At 40.0% G+C, this 19,304-nt stretch overlaps 1 protein-coding gene across 1 annotated transcript in view; it reads left to right on the top strand.

Annotated features, from left to right (window-relative positions):
• Nucleotides 1-632: 632 nt before the first annotated feature.
• The window catches only part of LOC145998617 (uncharacterized), a 43,601-nt gene continuing 24,929 nt past the window's right edge, over nucleotides 633-19,304 (top strand). The window contains exons 1-3 of the mRNA XM_083135070.1: nucleotides 633-876; nucleotides 2,760-3,120; nucleotides 8,814-8,925. Of these exons, the coding sequence (XP_082991196.1) occupies nucleotides 2,822-3,120; nucleotides 8,814-8,925 (411 nt within the window). The 5' untranslated portion in view covers nucleotides 633-876; nucleotides 2,760-2,821. The remainder of the gene's footprint in view (nucleotides 877-2,759; nucleotides 3,121-8,813; nucleotides 8,926-19,304) is intronic.

Consider the following 19,304-nt stretch of genomic DNA (forward strand, 5'->3'; position numbering starts at 1 on the left):
CCCACCAACCCTCTTTGGATACGCCACTGCATAAAACTCACAATCCAATCCTCCCATGCAGAGACTTTTCACAGACCACTCACTAACTGTAACTGGTATAACCTTCTGCCACTAGGCGGCACTACCAATCAAACAAATGTTTGCAACTTTAAATGCAGTGTTTGGATTTTTCTTAACAGATACTTTTGCTTTACGTCACAAAAATTAATGACTTTTTGTCTCTTTCATGACCCATACGAAGCTTATAGATCTTAGATGGAAGTGCTAGACCGCTAGACGCTTCCGGTTGTTAATTTGTGACGTTCACGTTAGACCCATCTATGGTTAGACCAATCAGAAGAACGTTTCTACTTCAGCGATGTAGGGCGGGAGGCATGTTTCTCAAAGCAAAAACAATTATTATTGAGAAATTTGGCACATCCCATTTCTCTATCAGTATCCGTAAAATGAAGGAATTTAGAAGTAGTAAACATCGTATAGAAAGCATGGTGAGAAAAAGATAATCTATTAGATAATTCAAATTGGTACCGGTATTTTTATTTTATTAATGAGACAAAATGACTTGGCAACACTGCTTGGTAAATTGGTAACCTTATATCTCTTTTACATGCAGTTGAAGTTGAACGCTTGAATGTTTTATAATTTGTAGCACGTGTCTATCCACGTGGTTCTTTCATGTGGGATGGTGACAGATTAAACTGGTGTAGTATGACGTTTGTTGTGCAGTCAGTCGAAAGTTAGAACTACATATTAATAAGTACATATATACTAATAATAATTGGTAAAACAGTATCACTGAAGTGCGCTTACCTTGGAACGAGTATAGAAAATTAATAAAATTACGTAAGCTGCAATATTTCGTTTGTAATTCAATTGGTAAGTAAAATGTTCCTAGTCAAATATATTCCCGTTTCCATTTGCTATTTAACGTATATATTTAATTTCGGCGCGGCCCAATAACTAATCAGTTTAATTGTAACTGGCCATTGTAAATCATTTTCCTCTGATTTCGTGTTATGTGTAGAAACATTATAAATACGAAAGCTGTGCCGAGTCGAACTTCCGACTGCTGAAATCTTTCGTAGTTGTTAGGCCATTTAGGTTTCGTGCTTTTTGTATTTTTTTATTTAGAGTAGGTTAGGTTCGATAGCCATTATAGTATTTCTGCATCTTTTTTCATTTCCTGTATGTGTATACATTTTCGTAATGAATTTAAACCACATAAACAACTTCAACTTCGAAGCAGGACTACTTCTGTCACGAGTTTAACCAGAATTTTCCATCTACGACTATAGAGCCGATTTTAGTAGTGTAAATGTAAATTTAGTCCCAAAATAGCCATAAATTACGCCTTTGCGGAAAAAAAACAGGTGGTGCTTCAGAGAGTGTGGGGAAGGGTTAAGGAGAGTGTTTGGAAGCATCTGTATGAATCGCTAATTGTAAGACCCTTCCCCCCCCCTAGGATCGTCCAAATCAAATTGTTTATTGTTGCTGCAATTAAGTTATCAAAGGGAACACATATCTTGTCCACTTTGTGCTGTAACAGGCTCGACATAACACTGAAATTACTAATCATAATGTTTTTAGAATATATATTTCATGCCCAGATTGGATCAAACTTAAATGTTGCGTGAACTGGACTTTTTCTGTTGTAAGTTTTTGCAAGGCTATTTATTTGCTTTTGTATATTTGCATCACTTTTCTACCTCTTTGGTTATTCGCGATAATGAGGATAAATTATGAACTGTTGAAATAATGAATGAACATACCTGCCTGAACCTACAACCTCTGGTTTCATATGCTGTGTTATGCTAACAACTGCACCATGTATGCCAGCATAAGGTTGTTACTCATAGAATCATTACTGCATTTACCCAGTTTATCCCTCTGAAATATAATATAAAATAATACCACACAAATTTATCTCATTTTGATATGTAGAACGAGCTGCGGTGGTCTACTCGGTAGGGCATCTGACTGCTATGCTGGAGACTCAAGTTTGATTCCCAGGGAGGAACATCTGAGGTTGGAATTCTTCCGACCTTGTCCCTGCATTAAGTTGCTCTGGCGTTCACTAAGCCTCAAATCAATGGGTACCGGGGGGGGGGGGGGTGAGATACATATTCTGATGAATTAAACAATAAAATAAAGACTACTACCTGAATTTTGAAACTTTTATCTCTGTATCACTTAAACTAAACACTTAGGATTTACATGTCAAGATCTTTTTCAGTAATTATAAATGATTCAGTTATGATGTTGTTATCTTAAGTGCAAAGGAGATTCTGTTTAATGTTCACAAATAGATGCATTTAACACAGTGATGTATCACGTTATTGTGTTTCTCCAGTAGTGTATATTATATCTCTGAGTTCATGACATATGAAATGTACATGTGCTGACAATGTAATTGTGCAGTTTACGAACCAAGGGATATCACCATAACCATAGTTCCACAATTAATAATATACCTGTAAGTGAGTAGCAAACTAATCTTTACAATGGATCACCATATTATGGGCCAAAGGCTGTTAGGCAGTTCTTTGATTACACATGGTCATTGCATTGAATTATTTTTCAGGCATTGCTACACAAAGTTCACCATTTTGTCATTTTGTGTGCTTTCCTTGTATGGCTCTTGCAGTGTATGTCTTTATGCAGTGTTCAAAAGAGCCTGTTTTATGTGTGTAAGGTAAAAATAATATAAGTGCTTGTAATAAGTAACCACATAATTGTTTACATTTATTTTTCTACTTCAGAAATTTACAACCAGCATGAAACTTTGACGTGCTGCAAATCAGGGAAATAACTGATGTAAAATATGTCTGCACATTCTTTGCCCAATTCTAACAGTTCAGGACCTGCACAGGAAGATAAAACTTGTACAGTGGTTAAAAGTGAGGACCAGTCTAGACTTGAAGCACTCAAATTGCTTGGCTTTAAGTTTGAGGACTTTTTCTCTGAAAAAGAAGCATTCCAGCAAGTGGAGTGCGAAGAGAATGGAAGAAAGAATGATATTACAAGTTCCTCTGATTTCTATTCATCTTCTTCAGACTCCTCGTCATCATCTGCTACCAGTTATCTATATTTGTCCTCCTCTTCTTCCACATCATCAAAAAGGTAATGGAAGCTGTTTTTATGTTACAATCAACTGCCTTTGCTAAACATTTCAAATCCCATTAGAATTTCGCATGAGTGCTTAAATCATATCTTTGAGATACACTACTTTCTTCCAAGCTGTTTGCTTAATTTACATGACATTCAGGAATAGTAGATTGGTCTAGCCATCTAGTTAACATAATATTCATAAAGCAACCCCCAGCTATGATAATTTGCATAAGCATTCCTCCCACATGCTTCATTGTCTCCACATTGATCCATACAAGCATCCCTCCACCTATCCCCAAATTTGACAAATCATCCCTCCTGCTAGAAATTTCCACTTCGAGCCCTGGATAAAACATCCATTCCTGACTTCGTTTTTGATTTCTATGGGAATGAAGTGTCAGGAAAGAAAATCAAGAAACTGAACTGATGAAAGTTTTTTTTTCCATTCTTCTAATAGAATATACTGTAATCACTTTTCCAACCACCTTCACATTTACTACAGTAGAACTAACTACAAGTCATTCACTAACTGAGAAAATAAGCTTTCTCCTGAGAATGAAAGAGCATGTGTGAATGTATTAACACTTTTAAATTTATATTTTTCTTGATAAAATAGTATTATAGTTGTCTAATATGCCTTTTCAATATTAACATTACTGGCCATATCACTTTCTCTGTATAATTATTAGGGCTATGATTTTACAAGGGTCGTTCAAGGTTGACCTGGACTTTTATTTCTGCAGAGGAAATAGGTAGCAGAAGAAACACCAAACTATGTCACTTTTTCAAAGTATTCTCCGTGCACGCCGAGGCACCGTTGCCATCGTTCTGGCAGCTCCCGAATTCTTTTGGCGTAGAAAGAACTTGGTTGTTGTCGTAGCCACTGGAAGACATCGCTCCGCAGTGCTTCGTCTGTCATGAATTTCTTCCCTCCCAGATGGTCTTTAAGGGGTGCAAACAAATGATAATCACTGGGGGCTAAATCCGGACTGTAGGGGGATGGGGCAGAACTTCTCAGCGCATGTCGGCCAGAGTTGTTGTTGTCATATTGGCCGTGTGAGGGCAGGCATTGTCATGGAGAAATGGAGAAGGATGACATTTCCAGACAACATCCCAGGTCTTTTCTTGAGAACGGACTTTCGTACAGCACCACTCAACAATGTGGAGTAATACTGGGCATTAATCGTGCTCCCTTTGTCCAGAAAATCCACATAGATAACGTCCTTCATGTCCCAGAAGACACTTGCCATGATCTTTCCAGCGGACGACTGCGTTTTGCTTTTCTTGGGGGGCGGGGAACCTTTATGCCGCCACTCCATGCTGCGTCTTTTGGTCTCTCGGGTTGAATTGTGCAACCATGTTTCATCACACGTGATGATGGATTGCAACAATTCATCACCTTCTGCTCGAAACCAATTCAGAAGCTGTTCACAGACCGTCCTGCGTGTCCACTTCTCATCGAATGTCAGCTGGTGGGGAACCCACCTTACACAGATTTTGCGGAAGCGTAAGTGGTCGTGAATGATTGTCTCAACACTCCCGACACTAATATTCACCTCGGCAGCAATATCCCGCACTGTTACTTGCCGGTTCTCAAGAATCATTTGCTCAACACGTGCGATATTCACTGGTGTGACTGCAGTCGGGCGAATGTGTCCATGCACTTCATTTGTCACCAGCTCCCGTCCTTCGCGAAACTGCTCACACCCATCGTAGACTCTTGTCCGCAACATCGTTTGTCTCCATACTGTGCTTGCAATCGTCTGAAAATCTCAGCTGGTTTCACTTTCTCCTTCACGAGAAATTTGATTACACACCGCTGCTCCGCAGCCACAGACACACTGCTTGCTGCCATGTTCGCTGCGCATGCGCGAAATACGTCATGCCGGGCGCTAGTTACTCGCGAAGGAATACATTACGTCACCCGCACGTTTCATCATGATCCGGCTATTCATTGATTTTTTACGTACGAAAATCCTGGTCAACCTTGAACGACAAGGTGTAAGGTCCTGTGACTTTGTAGGTCAAGGTGTTTATCCTCTGCAGCCAATCCACCTCTCCCAAATTGACCATCAAGAAACTCATGAACTTCATGGGCAAAGTGTGTGAGGAGGCACAGAGGGAGGGGGGGGGGGTCAGCATCTTTCTGGAAGAGGACATCATTGATGATGCCTAACCTCAGAAGTTCCAGGACAAGGAGTGTCTGTAACATGTTCAGGTACCTGGTGCCTGTGACATCTTTTAAGCAGTCTGATTCTAATAAGCAAAAATGAACAAGTCTTGGAATCCAAACGTTCTGAGAACAAAATCATCAGCAGGGAGGGGGTAAATAGGCTGTGTCAGGCAAACCTAATCAAACAGGGAGTAATAATAGTTCAACTAGTGGGATGAGTATGCTAGAGGAAACATACTTCCTCACATCTGTGTTGAGGATGGAGCTACTGATACGAGACTCGTAGCAATTGCAGAAAATATGTTTGGTTTGGTTTATTTCACTTCGTTTGTCTGCCACTTTTGGCTAATTGCAAAGATGGGGATGAGTTTGATGTAATGAAAAGATACTCTCAGAGAATACTCATGGACAAGTTGGTATTCGAATCCGGTACTCCTTGTGACATAGCGTGCTGAAAATATGTTCATAAAGAATGTGTAGGTCCAAGAAACAAAACTAAACTTCCAAACTTCATGTCCCTCATTGACATTGGATTCATGGAATGGAGTCAGTAATTTTGTGCTTAGGAAAAAGAGTGAAATTTAGTATTATTTGCAAACTGTCCTGTTTTGATAAATACTAAGGGTGGACCTTAGTGGCCGCGGTGGCTCAGTCGGTAACGCACCTGACTACCATGCTAAAGGTCCTGGGTTCGATCCCCGGGCGGTTCAAATCCGGGAACTTTTCTAACGATGGAAGCGGCCCCGGCGCCCACCCAGCGTCGAATAACATGGGTACCTGGGGGAAACCCTGGGGGGTAAAGGCAGTCAGGGGCGTGATGCTGATCACATCACCCCCACTCATGACCGGATCAAGAAAGTGTGGGGCGTTACCCCCACACCCCCTATACACCTTCATGGCATGGTGCTATGCACAGGGGAGCACTTTACCTTTTTTTTTTACCTTTACTAAGGGTGGACCTTGTTTGGAACAGGCATTCCTAAAAAAGCCCATTTGAAGGTGTTCACAAAATAATTTATTGCAGCTATGTAGTATCAGAACATGGTGGTATATTTTACTATTTTTTTTTTACCAAATTGTATTTCTTCCTCAGAACAATTAAAATAAAGTACCAAACATGATCTGGGCTTTATTTGGCACATGTGCCTTATTTCTTTTTCTTGTATGTATGCATTTCTTGCATTGTACAATTATTTCTGTTGTAGTCTACAGTTATTACAAGCATAAAAACACACACAATACAGTATGTTTTCCTGAAAGGTTACAACAAAAAACTGTGTTTTTATGCTTGTAATAACCGTAGACTACAAGAGAAGTAACCTTAGTTCTTGTTTAAACTTAATATTTCCATTTCATTCCCCAACTTCGTATCCATTATTGTTGTTGTCTTACCTGAGAAAGAGTAGAAAATACAGGGTGATTCAGAAGTAATGGTGCAAATTAAAATCTAATTTATTCCGATATGAAATGACACACTACAACCATACTAACATGAAATGAAAATACAATTATGCAAGTTTCTTACCTCCTCAATGGTGCAGCGGTTGCGTCGTCGCCTTGTAATCAGGGGGTTCCAGGTTCGATACCGGGTGGAGGCACATAGTGGTTCGGATCCCATCTTATACTGTAGGTACAGTCCCGATTAGCATTACTGTGCATAAAGTGGACTTAAAACACCAACTCAATCAATCAATCATTACAAGTGCTCGATGTGGGTGACATGAAGACGGTACTCAAGTTCTGCGCAGATATGTCGCAGCATATCTTCAAAGATTGACTCCACTGCTTCAGAGATGTCCTCTTCTGTTCAAGGTTTTGTGGCATAGGAGGCAGATATACAAGGGTCGTTCAAGGTTGACCGGGATTTTCGTACGTAAAAAATCGATGAATAGCCGGATTATGATGAAACGTGCGTGTGATGTAATGTATTCCTTTGCGAGTAACTAGCACCCGGCATGACGTATTTCGCGCATGCGCAGCAGTTGCAGCGAACATGGCAGCAAGCAGTGTGTCTGTGGCTGTGGAGTAGAGGTGTGTAATCAAATTTCTCGTGAAGGAGAAAGTGAAACCAGCTGAGATTTTCAGACGATTGCAAGCACAGTATGGTGAACAAACGATGTCGCGGACAAGAGTGTACGAACGGTGTGAGCAGTTTCGCGAAGGACGGGAGCTGGTGACAAATGAAGCGCATGGACACATTCGCCTGACTGCAGTCACACCAGTGAATATCGCATGTGTTGAGCAAATGATTCTTGAGAACCGGCAAGTAACAGTGCGGGATATTGCTACCAAGGTGAATATTAGTGTCGGGAGTGTTGAGACAATCATTCACGACCACTTACGCTTCCGCAAAATCTGTGCAAGGTGGGTTCCCCGCCAGCTGACATTCGATGAGAAGTGGACACGCAGGACGGTCTGTGAACAGCTTCTGAATTGGTTTCGAGCAGAAGGTGATGAATTGTTGCAATCCATCATCACGTGTGATGAAACATGGTTGCACAATTCAACCCGAGAGACCAAAAGATGCAGCATGGAGTGGCGACATAAAGGTTCCCCGCCCCCCAAGAAAAGCAAAACACAGTCGTCCGCTGGAAAGATCATGGCAAGTGTCTTCTGGGACATGAAGGGCATTATCCATGTGGATTTTCTGGACAAAGGGAGCACGACTAATGCCCAGTATTACTCCACATTGTTGAGTGGTGCTGTACGAAAGTCCATTCGCAAGAAAAGACCTGGGATGTTGTCTGGAAATGTCATCCTTCTCCATTTCTCCATGACAATGCCTGCCCTCACACGGCCAATGTGACAACAACAACAACTCTGGCCGACATGCGCTGGGAAGTTCTGCCCCATCCCCCCCTACAGTCCGGATTTAGCCCCCAGTGATTATCATTTGTTTGCACCCCTTAAAGACCATCTGGGAGGGAAGAAATTCACGACAGACGAAGCACTGCGGAGCGATGTCTTCCAGTGGCTACGACAACAACCAAGTTCTTTCTACGCCAAAGGAATTCGGGAGCTGCCAGAACGATGGCAACGGTGCCTCGGCGTGCACGGAGAATACTTTGAAAAACTGACATAGTTTGGTGTTTCTTCTGCTACCTATTTCCTCTGCAGAAATAAAAGTCCAGGTCAACCTTGAACGACCCTTGTACTATGTCCTTGATGTATTCCCCCCAAAGAAATAACAGAGCATTCCAAGCTGTACGAGCAAGTTCCAACATGGAAAATGCTTCCTATGGCTTCGATGTCACCATCTTGAGAGACTGTGCCACTACTGCTCCTAACAGTGTTTAGCTACACAATCACACACAAACAAAACTTATGACTTTGCACCTTCATTTCCTTCCGTGATTGGCCTCTCTTCATTTATAGTACTCTTGCGTGAGCTCTTTCTCTCTTCACCATCACTTTTGAATCATGGTGTATTGTGTTCAAAAAATAAATATGACTATCACTTAACTATATTATTTATTCTTAATGATGTTGGCAAAATGTGTTTGAATGAAATTTTTATGTTAATGATTTGCAGATCCTCTTCACTGAGAAGTTCGTCAAATGAGAGTGGTGCTTTCAATCCTTCAGTGAATGAGTACATTGATGAGAAAATGATTTCCTTTAAGAGCCCTATGTATGATAATCCTGTAAGTATGGCATGTTTACAATCTCATTTTTTGTTTGTAGTTGTTTTTCCATAATAAGGAAAATAAAACTAGATTTCTTATTTTCAGAAATAGATCACATAGTGAACATGTAATATGTAATATATAAAATCATCTTCACTGTTATAATAATTTAGTATCTAGTTACTTGATATATCAGATTTTCTTCCTAACCTATTAGCATTGTCCTAATAAGTTTTGCATGGACATTTAAAATGATAAAAAAGATAGATGTGGTAAATTTTTCATTTCAGCTTTCATTTGTTTTTGTTCCTTTTCTGTGCTTGCTATTCTACATGCTGCTATGTAGTGGTATTCAATTTATATTGCATGAAGTTACACTTCAGTGTTGGATAAGAATGGGAAAGTGTCAAAAGAGGGTGTAAAATTGAAGCTTATTGTTGTTTGTGTGCAATGCAAAGTCATGTAAGGATGGTGAGGTTCCTTGCAATATTCTTGACATTTTGGGCAGTGATTTGGAATCTGAATCAGTCTTGAAGGGAATAGAGACGAGAGTATCTTTGGAGAAAGTAAAAAAGAAAACTCACTTCAAAGTGAGAGTGATCCATAAAGGGAAAGAAAAAAGCATTGACTGCAGCAGAGCTGATACCTTGAACTACACTTGGAACTGGTCTGTTCTATATAATATAACTAAAGAAGATATCTGTTTATCTGGAGAAGAAGTCACATATACCTTTCACTGTTTCTTCAGGTATATGAGTGCATTTGTTTTTGAGTGAATTAGGTAGTATCCTGAAATATAATGTTTTTGCACAGTTTATTGGTGATGAATTTGTGAATGTGAATACGGTAGAGACAATTGATTGTGCAAAATTGAAAACCTAACAGAAGAAGGAGAGTTGGTGAATCAAATTGTGCTTCTTGCACTGGAGATGAGTTCAAGCCATATTTTTCAATTGTGATAATCATGAGCCAAATAATTTGTTGGTTGGTTGAGTTGGTTTTTTTAAGTCCACTTTATGCACAGTAAGGTTAATCGGGACCTAAAGTTTAAAGTGTGATCCGAACCGTTATGTGCCTCCGCCAGGCATCGAACCATCGGGACCACCTGATTACAAGGCGACGACGGTACCACTGCACCATCGGGGAGACCCTGAGCCAAATAAGAAAGCCTATATTTATAGTGTAGTGTTCCAGTATGAATATAATAGAACTTTTTAGTGTTTTTCATTTATCAGTAGGTGTTTGCACTTCTGTTCTGAACTACATTGGAAGAAATTCAAGAAAGAGAAAAATATTACAATAGATGAAAATGTGATTGATTGATTGATTGAGTTGGTGTTTTAAGTCCACTTTATGCGCAGCAAAGCTAATCGGGACTGGATTTACAGTTTTAAGGGGAATGAAAATTTGATGAAATATAGAGGGCCTTATGCACAACACAATCCTAGCAAGCGTGCTCACTTTGATGTAAAGATTTATATATTATGTGAAACACCAGTGGGTTTTGTTTTGAATTCAAAATGAACAATAGCAAGACAAGAGACTGAATGAACATGCATCTGAAACTCTCTAAAACACTTCAAGCGACTGATGTTACTGTGTGAATTTGAGCAGAAAATATCTTTCAATTGATCTCAAGACAGAAGTGCTTTGGAAATGTGAAGTTGTTGCTAAAGCATCCAACAATATTTTCACAGAAATTTGGGCTGATCTGAAATTACTTACTTTTCTCTCAACTACGTTTAAGTGAGGAGAAGAGAAGGGAGTTGTAAAACAACAGTTCCTAGTAGATTACGAGAGTGGCAAGAATGCAATCAAGTTCTGGCATATTTTTCAACTATGTGTCAGTCACTGAAAGGCTACAGACAGTATTTCATAGACATGGCCATTTACAATTTTTACATTTTCTACAGGATACTTACAAATCAAAAGTGCTTCTTTTAAACTATATTTGGCTCAGCAGATTCCTACAGTCAACAGAACTTCCAGAACCTCTCAATATTGAGAGGTCACCATTGGCACCACTCTAAAGATAGAGATTTTCTTACACCTATAACCTTAGAGATAATAAGAAGAATCTTGCCAGACCTTGCAGTGTCTGCAAAGCACATAACTAATGGCTTGAGGCTATATTGTTATCTGAGATAAGACATACTCCTTCATTCAGAGAGCTTCTCAACTGTACCACACAAAACTGCATTATTGATGTGTGTTCAAGTAGAAATGAATGCAGTTTTATGAATTGTTACATATCATAAATTGTTTTAGTTTTTAATTTGATCATAGAAAGTTGTAAACCTTATGTTTTTGCAGCATGTTACAAAATATAATATGTACTTGAAATATAAAAATAAAATATTTCCGTAATTTCTAATTTCTTTTTCCAAAAACAAAACCTCATATTTTTGGCCCATTCAACAGCACAGAAAATAAGGACATGTTGCTATGCAGGACAATACACTAGAAACAGAGGTTTCTATGGGACATTCAGGAGTACATTATTGTCAGCAATATTGTCGCTGATGTGGTTTTTAATACAGACCAGTCATTTTGAATATGAGCTCACTCATATTCAATCTGTTACATTTACCATGTCTTGAAGACTTACAAAGAAATTGTACAACCTTTGTCAGAAAAGTTCCAGGTCTGATTTTTTTATTATTTACCTGTGAAATTCAAACAAAAGAAATGGGTGTTATTCAGTCACCTGATATTTCAATGTAAACTCACTAGGTGGCGGGGATGTGCTTAGCAACCCACTGTTTGGCTTGTTAATGCATTTAATTGGAAGTTACACGAGTGACATGATGGGCATGGATTCCAAGCAGAGAGTTAACATTAAGTTCTGCATTGAGCTAGGAAAGCCCCTAGTGAAACATGGAATATGATACAGCAAGCATATGGCGACGAGGCATTATCGAGAAGCCATGTTTTTGAATGGCACAAAAGGTTTCGGGATGGCAGAGATTCAGTACAAGATGATCCCAGAGTGACAAAGACAATTTTGATTGCATTTTTTGATGCTAAAGGTTTGGTGCACCATGAATATCTTACCTGAAGGTCAAATGATAAACCAAAACTTTTATATTGCAGTCCTAAAACGTTTTCGGCAAGCAATTCGGCAGCACTGTCCTGATTTGTGGGCATCGGGGCAGTGGTTCTTATTGCACAACAATGCAAGGCCCCATACTGCTTTATCAGTCCAGGAATATCTGGCAAAGCATCATATCCCTGCTCTACCACATTCCTCATACTCACCCGAACTGTCACTGCATTTTTTTAAAAATATAATTGTCTTTGTCTTAAAAATATAATTGTTTTTGTCTATATGTAGTTCCATGCTCCTTTAATACAGGGTGTCTCAAGAGTAATAGCACAAACTGACACAGGTGAAAGTACACGATAATAGAAGCAAAAAAGTCTCAGTAAACATGGGTCTGCAAACGAGCCGTTCCCGAGATAATCGCGAATGTATGATTACAGCCCCCACTGACTTCATTGTTTGTAAATGACGTCCTACTTGGTAAAATGGTAATAATGTGTGGGTACAAGCTGTCACTGATTTCAGTATTTGTAAACGTCATCCTAGTTAAGATACCAATAATACAGTATGTAAAATCAGGAGATCTCATTGCTTTTATTGAACATTCTACTTACTTTAACAAGGAATACAGCACTACTTTACTAGTATGTATGTTCTGCGTTACAATTACTGTACACTCGTACCTGTTAAAGGAGGTGTTCATTTCGGAATTGGTCAGAAGCATGTACAATTCTCTGTTCCAGTTCTTCAACCGTGTCAACAGGAGTGTTGTACACTATGCTTTTGAGGTGAACCCAGACACAAAAATCCAAAGGATTTAGATTCAGTGACCTTGGAGGACACGGTACAAGCCTGCCTCGACATATCCATCTTTGATGATATCTGCGTGTTGTCGTCTCACAGCAGCAGCAAAATGTGCCGGTGCTCCACCATGCGTGTACCACATACTCTGACGTGGATCAAGGGGAACATCCTCAATCAGTCCTGGAAGATCATGTCGCAAAAACCGAAGATACCTCGATCCATTGAGTCTTCTTGGAAGAATGTGTGGTCCAATAAGATGATCACCTAGTACCCCTAACCACACATGCAATGAGAAACATTGCTGATGTGGTGCCTCATGAACAGCATGTGGGTTTATTACACTCCAAACATGAGAATTGTGAACCCTGCTTCGTCTGTAAATAAAATGTTACTTACAAAACAAGTTTTGAGTACAACCTGTTGTCAGTGGCGGATTAAGCTTCCTCGCCGCCCCTAGGCACAAACAAACTTATTGTGCGCCCTTCTCAAAGGAAAAGTAGTAACTTTTTTGCAGTATTTTTACAGGCTAATATAAAAATTAGTGAAGACACTGAAATAAAAAACAAAGGATAAAAAGCAATAACAAACAACGTTTTCAGCATTCTGATTAATTCCACGTCTTAGAAGAATGTCAATTTTAGACTCATTCAGACACCACTCGGCAGGATCGTCACTGACGAAATTTGTACTCTCACTGTCACAATCAGGAACTCCTATGAACTGAGGGGACACTACCTCATGTGCACTTTCTTCCTCCACTAAACCCACAATATTTTCGACATTTGCGTTTCACAGAGTTCACTCGATGTAGCCGCTTCCACTTCAATTTTTGAACATCTTTCTTAAATCACTTGTTCCTTTCGCCTAAAAAACGTGTCCACTGTACCAAGCTTTTTCTGTAAGGTTGCTTCTCTTTCACGCTTTTCGTTTGCAAGTTTACGATAAGCCGCCCCACTTAACTTTGTTCGCTTCATGCTGCCTGCTGCAAAAAATAAAAAAAAATAAAAAACACCAAATCGCAAACGCACTATAATAGCAACAAACTGAATGCACCAGCCAGAGAATACAGTAAGATAAAAACTAATTGCGGTCCACGCGAAAGCTGCACTCACTCGCACACTTATCAGCAGTGTTTACGTGTTTATTTTTTTAAGACTGCATTACTGGCATTGTTACAGATGCGAGTTTCAAACAATCAGTTTTCTTTCCTGCCTGACCATTAACAAAAGCTTAGTGGAAGATCGAGGGGTATGTATTTACAAAAACAAACCAACAAAGGCTGGGCGGCTTGCATTGTCATAAAAGCCACAGCATGGGTTAAAAACAAATTGATTAACGCCTGAAGGAGGCAGAGCAGACGAAACATTTATTGATAACACATAAATCCGATACATCAAGGTTTCTTTCGTATGAAGCGAAAGTGTTGCAAGCCGTTGATTTGAAACATTGGTTTCATAGGTCTAATTGTCACTGTGTACGTAAGACACTTTTTATTATTATTGATATTCTGGAAAAAAGATTTGCCGCCCCCTAGAGTTGCCGCCCCTAGGCACGTGCCTAGTGGGCCTATTTGGTAATCCGCCACTGCCTGTTGTTGCATCCACTGACAAAACATCACTCTAGGAACACAATCCATGTCACTGAGACACTGAACTCGTTGGAGATGGTAAGGGTAGAGTGGATTGCGATGTGAAATTCTCCATATACTACTGCGGTTAACTGGCACTTGTGTGGCAATTCTCCATTTCGAGGTTCTTGGAGAGTGTTCTACTGCTTCCAACAACATACTCAACTTCAGGCATAATGCACGCAGGTCTACCTGCTCTCCTATCATGTTCAAAGCTCAGCTCCCATGTTCTTTGAGGCACTGATGTATCCTAGTAAATTTGCGGCTCTCGGGGTGCCTTCAAGCAGGGTATTTTTCTTGGTACAAGTGTGCAGCCTCCCATGCATTGCCGTTAGCCAAACCATACACAAAATGCATATCCGCATACTCTTCATTGCTGTAAGGTTCCATTTTCACTATGCAGTCTAGCACAACTGACGTGACTCCTACAGTACGATTAGACTGTGTGCTGATTGTATCCATACATGTCACCTCTCGGAAATGTTCTGTTTTGTAAACAAAGAGCAAACCTCGGAACGTGCAAGGAGTAAAGCACTCGGTGTTTACAAAATGCAATTAGTGACAGCTTCTAACCACACATTCGCACACATTATTAGCATTTTACCAACTAGGACGACATTTACAAACAATGAAGTCAGTGGCAGCTTGTAACCACACATTCACAATTATCTGGGAAACGGCTCGTTTGCGGACCCTCACCTGTGTCAGTTTGCGCTAATTGCTTATGAGACACCCTGTAAATTGACCAAATTCAAGATATTCCAACCAGTTGTTAAGTCTCACACTGCACACTTGTAACTTTGATCCCATTATTATCCTACTCAGAAAGTTTCATATGGATATTTGGGACACCTGTTACCATAAACATATGCGGGGGAAAGTACAGGGTGGTGCATATTGTATCTACCAGATTCAAATGAGAATGGAGAGATGGTGAGTGCTTGTAGTAACATTATATGGTTATGAAAAAAAATGTACACATAGACATTTCATGCAGTGTAAAGGAAAAGGTCTAAATGTGGACCCCCCTTTTTATGTTGTCATTTTCGGAGGAAAAAAATTAATATATCAAGCACCTGCCTTTAAAATGCATATCTATGAAATATATACTTAAATGTAATAGCATGCTAAAGTATAGAAGGTCTTAATTTTTTTTAAAAAAAGCGATTTCCCAAAAAATGGTAAAATGATGTATTTCAAAATATGAGCTACTAGTGGCAATATCACAAAAAGCAATTAAAATTTAAAAAAAACAGTCATTTATCGCTAAAACATTATAAAATTCATATTTATGAATAATCTGCTGTTTTGAAAATCACACGGAATGGGAAAAATCGAAATTAAGATAAACATCCAAATATTTGTTGAAAATGTGATTCCAACATTAGACCTCATGTCATAGCCCATATTTAGACCATCACACTATTTTTCTTATTCGATTTATTTTCACTCTCTGTGGTACATATTTCACAAACAAATCATGGCATTATAGAAGCCCACATTTGTTATATGTACCGCTAATATCATAACCTATACAAAGCAGATGAGAATTCGGAAAATGCTGAGTTAAAACATACCCTCAAAAAGTTTTCGGAGGTCGCAATTCTATAACAACATCCAAGGCCGAAGCTAACCACCACTTTCTCTTGCAAATTGGCACCGAAACCTTTGTCCTTGACAGATAACCAGTTCTTATAGCCTCTGCCAGGCTGGAGCACCCGGGAGTGCTGATAACTCCAAAACCCGTATTTAAACCTTCGCCCATATTTAGACCATCTCCTCTATAATATGGACCATACAGACATCAGTGCACCTTGAAGATAACGTCCTCTCAAAGTCCTACTTCTGCTTGGATGTACCATTCGAGACGATACGGGAAGGCTTTCATGATGAGCATCTCAATATGTCCTGTGAAATAGCGATGACTGATGATTCATATCATTACCTGTGGTTCTCCACTGTCTAACCCACCTCAGAATGCTGTGTGTCTCGGGAAGAGGTGCATGTCGATCTTCAGTGCTGGTGCCTGTTTGGACGAAGGCTTCGATCACCTCAATCTGTGTCTGCACTGGCCATGGTATACTAATAGCCTGACTCCCGTTTCTCCAGGTATCTAGGTATGCCACACATGCAAAGATGCATTCTGGCAGGGTTGCCAACTCAAATTCGTAGATACAATATGTGCAACCCTGTATAACTGATTGAAATGCAAGCACGATACTGAAAGAAAATTAGCTGAAGCTAGGTGGATTTGTGGAAAGGCAAGCAATACTACAGACACCAGTGAACAACAAATAGGACCAAAATGAATGTCCACCATCAAGAAGGATGTCATAATGAATAATGAATTAAGTTAAGTTATCTGAAATAAGTTTAACCTTTAGCAGACAGAGAGAGCTTGTGTGTGTGGATAGCCTCTTCGGTTGAGACTTGTCAAGTGGATGCTTTTCAAACTTGCTGCAAAGTACAAAAATAATCATAGCTTGAGAATTGATTGTCATAGACGAAATCTGATATGTTTTATTTCGAAATGAAAGGACTTTCATGGGAGGTTAAATTTATAAATTGTACCTTCCAGTAATGACATTTAAAAGGAAGGAGAAGACAAAAATTAATTTAAACAAAGTTGGTATTTGGCAGGCCCACAATAGACTGAAGTGAATTAAAAAAATGTAGTCTGTAGCAGTGATACATTCCTATAAAATGCAAAGTTCCAAGCAGCCTGAGCTCAATTCTGGTAGTGGTATGCATCCTGTGGATGTTAGAATGCAACAATTAGTGAATTTACAGTGCCAGAAAAGGTAATATTAAGAAAACATGAACAACACAGGGTAAGAGGTGCAAGAAGGAGTAGAATTTTTTTTCTTTTTATACAATAGGGTCTGTCCGGAAAGTAATAAGACTGACTCTGGCATCGCACGCAGATGAATTTGGAGGGGAAACGGATGGTGGGGAAAGAAAGAGGGGAAGTTCAGCTTTTCAAGGGTACTGCGTTCATTCTTCTGCGAGCAGTGAGAGCGACAGGACAGCCGGTGTACATAACCTCTACGTGAGAGACGTGTCACGGCAACAATACAGAGAATGTTGGAGCACCATTACGCTGTCAAGTTTTGTGTGAAGCTCAGTAAATCTGGATCCGAGATGATGGAAATGTTGAAGACATCTTATGGCAACGATTGTATGTCTGGAGCACAAGTTTCTAACTGGCATAAAGCCTTTAAAAATGGAAGGGAAGACGTGGAGGACTAGCAGCATTCCGAGTGCCCTCAACGACGAAAACTGAAGAAAATGTTGATCGTTCGTGGAAGTTGTTGAACACTGACAGATGCCTGAGTGTCCGTTTATTAGCAGACGGTTGGGAATTCCAAAAAACGGAAATTCATGAGATTGTGATTGAGAAATTGCAGATGGGAAAGGTGTGCGCAAAATTGGTCTGTGTCCGTCCTGAGATTGCAACAACGTGGATCCTTAATCATGACAATGCATCCTCGCACACCGCGTTCGCTGTCAAGGAGTTTCTGACCGCAAGAGGCATAGCAAAATTTCCACAGCAACCGTACAGCCTGGATCTCTCTCCATGTGACTTTTTTCTATTCCCCAGGCTAAAGAGAGACATGAAAGGACACTGATTTGCGACCATAGCTGTCATTCAAGTGCCCGTGACACACAACTTTAACAGTATTCCATAAAATGAGTTCCAGCAGGCATACAAACAATGCCAAGATTGTTGTAAGTGCTGTGTCACTGCGGAAGGATTCTATTTTGAAGATTATTATACGACGCACGGTTTTAGAAGCGATATCGGGCGGAGTTACGGAGAGCGTGTCCTTGGCGACCAGCCAATAGCAGGAGTGCAACGTTGTACAGTTAGGAGACTGCGGCGAACAAGTTAAGCTCAGTGTTCTGTAATTTTGTTTGCGCGCAAGAAGTTCTTTATAAAACTCACCACTTTAAGGTTCATCATTGCATGGGACACGACATTATGAACCAGACTGTCTAAGTCCCATGCATTTCCATCGCCTACAGCTGGAAATATCGTTTCTCGAAGAAACAAGGGAAACAGCACGTCTCTACACACACACACACACACACCATTACCCTTCATTTTCCTTTAGTGTTCTGTCTGTTTTTTTTATTTGCCAACTTGTTTTGAACGCCGCTGAGTTGGGTATTGGTAAAGCTATGGGTGTCAAATTCGGCTGAATATGAACAATGGCCCTTCATTGTCGTGAGCGTTTACGAACATTGCGAGTCTGAGTCACTTTCAGTTCAGCGTTTTCGTAACAAGGGCGTTGTAAGATAATTGTACTCGTACGCCACGAAGAACAGTTGTGGGACGATTCAATATGGCCCTTATTGATTGAATATTGGTTTATTTTACTTCGCTTTTCTGCTACCTTTGGCTAATCGCAAAGATGAGGATGGATGATGATATGATGAAATTGATGAAGGGACACTTACAAACACCTATGCCCAGGCCGGGATTCGAACCCGGGACCCCTGGCATCGTAGCAAGCTGTGAAGTCCAGCCCTTATGTTCGATAGTTATGCAATAGTGTGTGTTCTGCGAGTGTTACTTAATAATTTTGCGCCGGCTCCCAGGGTGGAGTGGTTAGCATATCATGCTATGACGCCAGGGACCCCGGGTTCAAATCCCGGCCTGAACATGGATTTTGTGAATGTCCATCCATCAATTTCATCATATCATCACTCATTCCCATCTTCGCAATTAGCCAAAAGTGACAGAAAAGTTAAATAAAATAAAGTAAATCAAATTAAATTAATAATGTCGCTCTCGAAACCTATTACAAGTAGTACAGGCACCAAGGGTAAAATATTACGTTCACAAGACAGAAATCTAGTGTATTCATGCTTCAAGGAATTGACGTTGGAATTCGCTCACTGACGAGATTCGCGAAGGTC

The sequence above is a fragment of the Lepisma saccharinum genome, chromosome 14 (assembly GCF_977018435.1).
Source record: "Lepisma saccharinum chromosome 14, izLepSacc3.1, whole genome shotgun sequence".
Taxonomy (NCBI): domain Eukaryota; kingdom Metazoa; phylum Arthropoda; class Insecta; order Zygentoma; family Lepismatidae; genus Lepisma; species Lepisma saccharinum.